The following is an 11080-nucleotide window of genomic DNA, read 5'->3' on the forward strand; positions in this document are numbered from 1 at the left end:
TTTACTGGGGAAAAGGGCTGTACATGTAAATCAATGAAGGATCAAGTTTATCAAGAGTTCCTTCGTGAAATCAAAAGAATGAGTTATGTTGTACAGAGGACTGAAACAACAACACTTTTGTAAAACGTACATAACTCATTAACAACAATAAATCAAGCACGTTTTCAAAGTATAACAAAACCAACAAAACCTCGTCTCACTTAAAGGCAGATAAACAATAGAATAGGTAACCCAAACCGGAGTCTGTCATTCAATCTGCTTGATTAGCGTCTTATTCCTAATATCGACCTTCTCTCTCAATTATCGGCGGTGAGGAGCAACCAAGCGGCCATCAAGACACTGATTGCTCTTAGCAGCTGCTTCCTGGACATTTTATATCAATGATGTAAAGGGGAAGAAAGGGCGTGTTTACTATCATGCACTATGGCTGCTGTAAATATGTGTTTACTATTTTTCTTTTTGCCAGAGGCGCGCGAATTTCATTGGGCGCAGCTTCAAATAGATAGCAAAAGTTCACACAAAGCGCTGGCATACGCACTCGCGCGATTGAGGACGCCGAATATATGTGCGCGACACATATAGGCGTTGACATCATAGCCTCGCCAAGAAGAAAAATATACTGTTGAGGTTCCATGATCTATTTTAAAATTTATAACTATTGTGGCTAACATATTATTGTAATAAATCACATTTAGTTCAAGTTAAAAATAATAAGACAGACAGTGAAATGACGGCCAGGAAACCATTAGGAAAATGTCAGTTTAGGAATATGTTTTATACAGTCATGGACAAAAGTTTGGAATATTTTTATTTTTTGGCATAACCCTGTTTTTAAGTGCAGATTTCTTACCATCAATAACCCATATGCCATGCAAACTGGATCACGGGTGTCTGCCAAGGTCTTAGGTACAATTCCATATCACACAATACCTAATGTAGGACAATGGCTCCTTATGCCTGACCAATGAAACATCGGGCATCCTTTTTGCAGTTATTTTAGCGATATGATTCATAAGGTTACACTGGCTGTTGCATTACGGTGTGAAGAAACCAGCTTTGTTTTGTTAAACCTGTCTGTTGTATACGATATTTCTGATCATGGTGTACGAGTTGAGCGTATATTTATACGCCGGCGTCATCGACTTACGTAATTTCAGCTACAAACAGAAGGATATAGGCGCCGCTTTAGGAATTACATAAGGTGCAGTCTCTAAAATTTTGAAGAGACATTGGGAGACCGGAACTACTACACCTAGACCAAGGTCAGGTCGGCCCCGAAAGACAACTGCCAGGGAAGACCGATCTCTCCTGAGACTTTGCCGCAATGGCCGCACGAAGTCTGCATCTCGGCTAAGAACAGAATGGCTGAGGTCCATAAAAGCACCTGATACCCGGAAACTTGTGAACAATAGTCTGGTTAGTGCATGTTTTCGCGCAAGACAACCAATAAGAAAGCCGATACTTCTGCAAAGACATCGGCATGCGCGCGCTTGCTTTGGTCACAGAGACATAGGGATTTGACAGTAGGCCACTGACGTAATGTGATCTTCAGTGAAGAGGCCCGGTTCCGCCTCCACACACAAGATGACCGATTCAAGGTCCGAAGACAGGTTGGTCAAGCCCTGCTTGAGGATTGTATTCTTCCTAGAGTCCAGGAAGATGGTGGTGGAATCACAATATGGGGAGCATTTCACAGTAGGTCGAAATCACAACTCTACATGCTAGAAGGACACATGAACCAGGACCACTACCTGTATGTTCTTGATACAGTTATGCTTCCGTTTGCAAGAAGAGACTTCGGGAACAATTTCGTGAACCAAGATGACAACACCACGGCGCACAGAACCATACGCACGATGGAATTCCTTGAAAATGAGAATGTAGAACACCTGGACTGGTCGGCTTTGAGCCCGGATATGAACCCTATAAAGAACTTATGGACAGAAGTATCCCGCAGGATAGGTAACATGGACAACCAACCAATCAACCTGCAGGAACGTAGACACGCCCTCATTGCTTGCTAGCGAGATATTCCACAAGGGACCTTGGCAAACCTGGACGAGGGAATGTCACGTCGCCCAAATGACCTTGAGCTGGCAAGGGGTGGACACACCAAATATTGAGATGTGTTTTCTCAAGCAAGAGACTTATCTGAACAAATCTCAGATTACTTTTAACTTTTGTTTTAACAATAAAATTTGCTAGTGTCTTTCATCTCATTTTGTGATACAAAGAGATCGCCAAAAAGTGTTGCGATTGTGTGATCCTTCCATTGTAATGCGCTTCTTCAGGTTATTCTTTGTTTAATTGACAAACTGTGTGATATAAACATCAAAGGACATTCATATCTTTCAATTAAATTCAACTGAGCATTACTCCAGAACAATAAATCTGTTCCTAATAATGATTGAAAACTGAATTTGATACAAAAATAAAAATATTCCAAACTTTTGTCCACGACTGTATTATTCTAAATTTTCAAAAAGCAGCTTTTAAAAAGTCCCTGATGTACTCACGCGATTATAAATAACGTAAAGCGGAAGGGAAACTTCAACACAATTTTATCAGACGTGTGATAGTAAACATTATTCGGTAATCAATATACTTGTGCCAGACTGACCGTTTCTTGTGTATGTATCCCGATTGTTTTGATAAAAGTATCATTAGCCGAATTTCAAACAACGTGCTTAACACTGAGTATTTACAGTCAGAATGCTCGATATTATCGGTCAAATTAAATCAAGAAAAGTCCTCTCAGATTTCCGCCAAATATTATCTTTGTCGCATATTTTCGATTTTTCAAAGAGGCTTTCCGGGCATGGATTGCGACACAGACTGACCAACATTTATTGTGTATCATAACAACTTTATTGTCTAAAAATCAATCGGACCCAACTAAATACCACGAAATCGTAAGATAAAATCATGCTGTAGTAAATATTTTGTTAAAGCGATAAATCTGAATAACTGGTTCATAAAGTAAATTTTGTCCAAATTAAATGAACTGTACTGATAATTTGAACATTGGTAATTTGTTTGTTTTTCCTTTCCTTTCATTTTCGCATTTTGTTTGTTTTAGTGGATATGAATTTCTCAAAATGTATCATAGGAGAGCAACGATCATCCTTATGAGCTACGTTGTTGAAACCACCCTAATTTTCTATTATAAATATCATATACCAATATTATTTGATACCGATGTACATCTATCGGTCTCTTCTTTCCAGTGATACCAAAATAAGTATATACAAACATTCCCCACAAGATGTTGTTATGACGTCATAACGAAACCGCACCGTCACAAAATTTAGAACTTGGTGTTTACTATTTTAACTCTATTGTTAGCGTTTTCTCTCTGGTAACGATACATTGCATTGTGAAACAGTTTTGACACAATGAAAAACCATTTGCCCTTTATATTGTATGGGCAACAAGAACATCTCAGCTTTCACTTAACGTTATAGCTTGGTGCCATATGGTCGTAGATGTATGCAAACAGTGTACCCAAATTATACTATGGCGATGTTGCACCTCCAGTTTGCGGAAGTTTTTTGTGAGGTGCTGCCAGAGTATGGGCCACAATTTGACTATTAGCTGAAATACCTAAACAGTGGAAGGGTGTAACGAATTGAACATTTTGAGCCAATATTTGAAGAGCTTATAGTTGCCTACGAGATTTAAAAGTAAAATAGCCGGACAGGTATTGATTCGTCATAATATACGGTTGGTTGATGTGATCATTTATTAACAAAGAATTGCATAATTTGCAATTCTAGTCCTTAACAATACCAGTAATTATCACACTAATATACACATATTTGTTAGCTATTTTTAACTTAGATTTTGTTTTCCTCATCAATTTTTTTATCTTTTTCTGCCTGTTGGTGGTAATTTTTATTCACTAAATTTTTATTTGTATGAAAATTGAGGGCGCTATCAGTGTTCAACATTGCTTAAAAATGAATACGGTTCTACATGCCATCAAACAACCGTGGACTAACTTGTCTGAATCAGGTCAGAAAACTAATGTAATGCCTCCGTGCCAGTTGAACTTCATCATGGAGATCGTGCTTCCTTTGCTGATTTTGGGAGGTGGCCGTTTCATATCTTCTGCTTTTGGCTTATTGTTCATTGCACCAACTGGGGACCATTGTGTACTTTCTAGTTGAATCATGAAAGCTTCCACACATGAAGAATAAGATGTTTATATTTCGTTTCCCCTTTTTAGGCCACAATATCTTTATTTTAGCCCATTTTGAGTTTTAAAATTGCAAATTTTTGCGCGCCTAACGAGCACACTTCACGATAAGTCATTATGGTAGCGGGTTAGCTTAACGATTTTGCAATATTGCCAACCTTGGAACTTTTGTCCACTGATTAACTAGAAACTAAGACAACGCACAAGCACCAAGGTTACCCATAGAATATATGGACAGGTTACTTTCAGGCCGGACAGGTTACTTTTATGATCATCCCGTCTTGCGGACTAATTGTGGTTTGACTGAATTTTACACACTGGCTACCTCTAGGCTAAAGACCCGTAAAACACCGAGGGCCGTTTGCAAATACCACCTGAAGGCTCACAGGTGTCAATGCCAACGTTGATTATAATAATGACAACGTTGATTCGTGTTTCCCCCAGAATTGCTGTTAAATCATGGTTCTGTGCAAGGAAAATGCAGGGCCTCTAATTTATATAAGGACAACATTGAAGATATTTTGACGCACCTTATAATTAGAGGCTGGCAAATCAATTTAGTAAACAGACAATGTAAAAGGGCGCATATGAGTTTAAACTTAGTGAAAATAAACTATCCCGTCCGACGGGCGACCTGTAACTGGTAGTAGCGTACCGACCGCCGAAATACATGTACCAGGACAAAATTCACCATACTTGTGATGTTTATCTTCCGTTTGCCCTTTTTGCACAGCCGCCATCGGCGCTGTGCATTCTTTTTTCCGCGTTCTTCTTCTTTCTTCTTCTGTCAACATCATATAATCAGCCATCGTATCCACATGCTTTCAGCCATGTTGATCATAGTTGGTCACTAGGACTATTGGGTGGTGCCACAGATGTCACATGATCAACTTCCGATCAAATGTCATCCACTTCCGGTCAGTGGCAAAACCGTGATTTTCACTAAAAATGCTACTCCTTCCACATATTACATAGCACCGTAATGGCACTTGCACACATGCATCACCTATAGCCAGTGTCTAAAAGTTATACCACAAAATTGGAATCAAAGGTCATTAAGGGGACACTTACGGTAAAAGTCTGAAAAACTTGTAAAGAATATTCAAAAAACCACTGTCTTTACAAATTACATAGCAGAGAGTCGCCATTAGCACACATGCATTGCTACTAGCCAGGGTCTTTAGGATGCCTACAGTTTTGGGGTCAAAGGTCATTAAGGGGTTACTTCCGGTCAAAAACCAAAATTATCAAAACATTTTAAACATTTTTTATCTGAAAATGTAAACAGACCAGAGTAATATAATCATCATACATGAATGAGTGTTACCTGATATTTTTATTTTGGGGTCAAAGGTCATTAAGGGGTCACTTCCTGTTTTTAGCTAAATAACTTCAAGAATTTTTATCTCGACAACTAAACATAGTAGAATTTTTAAATTAAAATTGGAACAATGCATTTTATCGGTGTACATAAGGGTTTTTTTTTATTGAGGTCAAATGTCATTAAGGGGTCAAAAGGTCAATTATAAATTATAAAAAATCAAAATCCATGTATAAGTTCCGATTAAGCTGAAATTCACCAGGAATATTCCTTATGACATCCTAAGCACTATGAAATATTTTTGCGGGGTCAAAGGTAATTAAGGGATCACTTCCGGTTCTCACAGATTCGGGGTCATAACTCATTTGTCACTGCTGGCTGTGCATGCTCGCGGTCGCAGGCGACCGCAATCACGTCTTGTTTTATCCTTATTTTGGCCCATTTTGAGCATTAAAATTGCAGACTTTTGCGCGTTGAACGCATACATGCCACGATGAAGTATTTTTGCGTGTTATGTGTACAATTTTACAAGTTTGCCCACCTTGGAAATTGTTTCCACTGATTGACTAGACACTAAGACAGCGGCCAAGCACCGATAGGTCAAAACCAAGGTTATACATAGAATATATGGACAGGTTACTTGACTAAATTAACTAATTCTAACTAACGGCTGGAAAATCAGTGAGTTTAAACTTAGTAAAAATAAACTAGCCAGTCGGACGGACGCCCTGTAACTGGTAGTGGTGTACCGACCGCCGAAATACCAGGACAAAATTGACCATACTTGTGACGTTTTTCTTCAGTTTCCCCTTTTTAGGCAACAGTGTCATTATTTTGGCCCATTTTGAGCATTAAAATTGCAGATTTTTGCGTGCTGAACGCATACGTGTCACGACGAAGTCATTTTGGTTGCGGGTTAGCTGTACAATTTTAAAACGTTGCCGATTTTGGAAATTTTTTCAACTGATTGACTAGACACTAAAACAGTGGCCAAGCACCGATAGATGACTAAAATTTACACACTGGCTACCTCTAGGCAAAAGGCCCGTAAAAATACCGAGGGCCGTTTGCAAATACCACCTGAAGGCTCACAGGTGTCAATGCTACTGGTGTATAGCAAATGTTGTTATACGAATCATAATGATGACAATGTTGATTCATGTTGCCCCCAGCAAATCACGGTTCTGTGCAAGAAAAAGTCAATGGCCGCCAATTTATAAAACGTCAACATTGAAGATGTTTTGACGCACCGTAATTACCTTCTAACTAAAGACTGGCAAAACAATTTAGTAAACAGACAATGTAAAAGGGGCATGTGAGTTTAAACTTTGTGAAAATAAACTATATCCTTATCTGTAAGTACATGTACATATAATATCTCTCCAGTTTTATTGTCATTCTTTTCTCTTTCAGGTAAACTTATTCATTATGTATAAGACAAAAAATGCACGACATTGTAACGTATCTTATTTCTGAACACGGAATCCAATTTAAACATCAAGCCGGTGTTAAAAGATTAAAAAGATTTTTTTTTTTATCCTCACGTGTAGGGTTTCTACCAACGTTCACGGCAGATGATGTTCTCATTGATAACCTCAAGGCTAGATTAGGTATTGTTGGTCGAAGCAACCAAAAAAATATTTTCATTATCTAAATCAATATATTATTGAAAAATATTACTTTGATGTTTTGCAAAAGTTCATTCTACAAATCATATACTTTGAAAACTTGCTTGATTTATTGTTGTTAATAAGTTATGTACGTTTCGCTAAAGTGTTGTTGTTTCAGCCCTCTTTACAAAATAACTCTCAAGAACCACAGGACCTACAAAAGTATACCTGTGATATTTGAATTCTTCTACACGCTCGCTATGAAATGATCAATGCAATTTTTAGCCAAACTCACTACTATTTGCAAGATGCTGTAAAGTACCAAATCGCAACAATTTAAAATAGTTGGTAATATTAAACGAGACAAATATACCATAATGTCATTCATCTTTTATTCTTAGTGATTCCTTATTTAATTTATCTTTTCTTTTTGACAATTTTCATCCTTTTCTGCCTTTTGTAGTAATTTGTAAATTGTATATTTGTGTGCAAATTGAGGGCGCGATTAACATATATTTTAAATATAATTTGGCCCAATTATATGAGTTACGTGTCACTTAGGAGCATATGGACTCTGCTTTGCAATCAGTGGATTGCAAGTTCGAGCCCCGGTGGTGCTATCATGTTTTGCACTTGGGCAAGGAGCTTTGCCTTACTCTAGCCAGGGGGGAAATGGGGAGCTGTAATGAATTTGTCTATTGAGCGCCGCCCTAAGGTATGAACATGCCTCGGGCGTTGTATGGCTTACATATTATAACGATAAATGTAAAGCGCTTTGATACAAGTGAAAGGCGCTGTATAAATGCCAAATTTATTTATTTATTTATTTTTCAAATGTGTCCCATTCACGGTGTCCAGTGCCTGAAACTAAATTTCTTATACATAAATGACCTTGTAAATATGTGAGACCCGTTCATGAAAGTAGCCTTGCCGGGTAGTATTTATCAAAACAGCCACCACTCAATTCTAAATAAGGAAAATTTGAGAATATCCTTCAGTGCAAAATTGTTCTCTTCAACGAGCAAACGTCAAAATGACACATAATAAAAGAATTCTGTTTTTGTTCTCGTTTTAAGTGGGGTCACATCGTTGCGCCAATGCGTCCCGTGAGTTCTGATTCCAAATCTAGGCACGTTATTTACAAGTGTTGTATCTCTGCCATCACATGCACTAGGAACCAAACATTCTCATCTAATAGTGCACAGTTCTTTAACCCCGATACATTTGTACATTCATTGAATGACCTTTGAAAATTTGGGTACCAGAACTCATACTCGGCAACTTGAGGTGACATTTTGCACTATGATTGTTTTATTGAGGTTATTGGACTATGCCATTGGGATGAGGCCATTGTGGTCCATAGTGATGCTGGATGAGACTTTCATTAAAACAAGGCAGGCGTCGTTATTTTCTTGTCATATGTGCTATTTAAACGCCCAAAGGAATGTGAACTTTTATAGGCGAGCGATACTTCAAAATTCGATGTCACGGTACCTGACAAAATATTACATTTATTGGACTAGCTAGTAAAAACATAGTACCGTCTGAATGGATGTGTTGCCTCAAGTCAGCTGATGCCAAGAAGTTCAAGTAAAATCTGTCGGTTTATGTTTACTCTATCAAATTACCACTGACTAGAGGGAGATACTATATCGTCAGTGTTCCATCATTGAGTTCTTTTTAGATGATAGGCGAAAGTTAATTTGAGTATTGTTCCCAATGTTCAAGTGTTTTAATACTGGGTATATAATACAAGAAATAAGGTAATGATAAATGTAATATAATTTTTAAGTGGTCAGCTTTAGAAGCCATTATTTTTAACGAGCAAATTAAACAAATTGATGCTATTATTTTTAATATTATTATCTTCTTCTTCTTCGTCTTCATCTTCATCCTCCTCTTCCTCATCCTCCTCCCTCTTGTTGTTGTTGTTGTTCTTCTTCTTCTTCTTCTTCTTCTTCTTCTTCTTCTTCTTCTTCTTCTTCTTCTTCTTCTTCTTCTTCTTCTTCTTCTTCTTCTTCTTCTTCTTCTTCTTCTTCTTCTTCTTCTTCTTCTTCTTCTTCTTCTTCTTCTTCTTCTTCTTCTTCTACTACTTCTTCTTCCTACTCCTCCTCCTCTCCTCCGCCTCTTCTTCTTCTTCTTCTTCTTCTTCGTCTTCTTCTTCTTCTTCTTCTTCGTCTTTGTCTTCCTCTTCTTTCTTCTTCTTCTTCTTCTTCTTCTTCTTCTTCTTCTTCTTCTTCTTCTTCTTCTTCTTCTTCTTCTTCTTCTTCTTCTTCTTCTTCTTCTTCTTCTTCTTCTTCTTCTTCTATACATAATGGTTTTTTTCGTCCTCGTCCTCCTCATCAACTTGTTCACTTTTCATCATTAACATAACCTGTTTATACATCTTCACTTGATCTAATTTTTGTTTTCTTGTTTTTTATTCTTCTTTGAATTCCACAGGAGCATCCGACAACCTATCCGATGCACGATCACGTCTCTTTCTCCGCGCGCAACAACGAACCACTCGCATGGCAGCAGCTATATTCGCTGTATTCATAATCAATTGGGCTCCGTACAGCGTTGGCACCCTTTGGTATCTATGGGTACCAGGTGATCACGCAGTCCATCACTTGTTGTTCGAAATTTTGTTCAACTTTGGTATTTCAAACTCATGTTTCAACCCTCTAATTTACGGTGCGTGTAACGTCCAGCATGTGAATTATCTCTTGAGCTGTTGTGGTATTAGAGTTGGTGATGATATGAATACTACTCAGGGTTCTGACAGAAAGACATCCACTTACTACGTGCGAGGAAACCAAACAAGCAAGACATCTTTTGCACCCCGAAGTGTTGTCCGTGGAGAGAACTACAACAATCATCACGCTGCTGGGAAATGCATACCCATGACGGAGAGAAATGCAACTAATATGACCAACCAGCATAGCTAAACAAATGCCTTTCAAAGCTATGACTTAATCATTTTACAAAACAGGATTGAGATTTTGTTCGCATTGTAAAAAAAATGTTATCTGTACGCAGAAATTATTACATTTTTGTTGATTTTATTCTCAGTATATCATGTATAATATGAATGTTCAATTCATTACCATAACCTGACCACTGCATTGTCATTGTGTCTGTTAACGTCATGATTACATTGTATTACCATTATCATGTTTCTGTTATGATAAAATCTTGATACATTTTTGGATGAATTTATTTCACATTATAGGCACTCATAATGCCATAAGAATGATTCTAAATCATTGACCAGGTTGGTTTCAGTAAAGCGGCCCATACACGTTCAATTTTATTGGGCAATACCAAAGGCCCTATATACAAATTCGACAATTGTTTCCTGTACACACGATCATTAAGAGTGTACAATGATAGATTGTGTATCTGAGGTCTTTGGTATCTGATTCTGAGTCTTTGATATTGCCCAATAAAAATGAACATAACATGTTGTTAAAATAATACCTGATACTCTATAAGCAGAGATGATAAAACATAAACTTTAAATGGGCTGTTCCGTAATTATGTCACCCGAATGGTACAAATTTGAATCTAGTTTTTATCTTATTTCTCAATAATTTGACATTGCAAATAGTGCAAACTGTTCTTTTTATTAATTCCCACGAATAGATGAACAATTTGCTGCCAATATCAAGAAAATCAAAGCAAGTTTTTTTTTAACCTGTACAAATGTGAAAAATGATATTGTTCAAAGTCTTCTTTTGGTTTCAAACAAATTTGCATATTTTGAAAGTTGATAACTGACATTATATGCATGAAGCGTCTTCATTTTGCATTCATGTTCAATATTAAGAAATGATGTCATCGTTGCGGACGTACAAATTTAATGTACTAGTACGTCCGCAACGAAACAAATGTACGTCCGCAACGGAGAACATTGAGAAATTTTGATCAAACGATAAAGACGCTGATTTTTTCTTTGTTGACTTTCTT

At 37.4% G+C, this 11080-nt stretch overlaps 1 protein-coding gene across 2 annotated transcripts in view; it reads left to right on the plus strand.

Moving 5' to 3' along the window:
- Positions 1-10549, plus strand: part of LOC140171505 (gonadotropin-releasing hormone receptor-like) — a 137050-nt gene extending 126501 nt beyond the window's left edge. For both annotated transcript variants that reach the window (XM_072194774.1, XM_072194775.1), the window contains exon 4: positions 9572-10549. In XM_072194774.1, coding sequence (XP_072050875.1) covers positions 9572-10059 — 488 coding nt within the window. In that variant the 3' untranslated portion in view covers positions 10060-10549. The remainder of the gene's footprint in view (positions 1-9571) is intronic.
- Positions 10550-11080: the final 531 nt, after the last annotated feature.

The sequence above is a fragment of the Amphiura filiformis genome, chromosome 15 (assembly GCF_039555335.1).
Source record: "Amphiura filiformis chromosome 15, Afil_fr2py, whole genome shotgun sequence".
In the NCBI taxonomy this organism is placed as follows: domain Eukaryota; kingdom Metazoa; phylum Echinodermata; class Ophiuroidea; order Amphilepidida; family Amphiuridae; genus Amphiura; species Amphiura filiformis.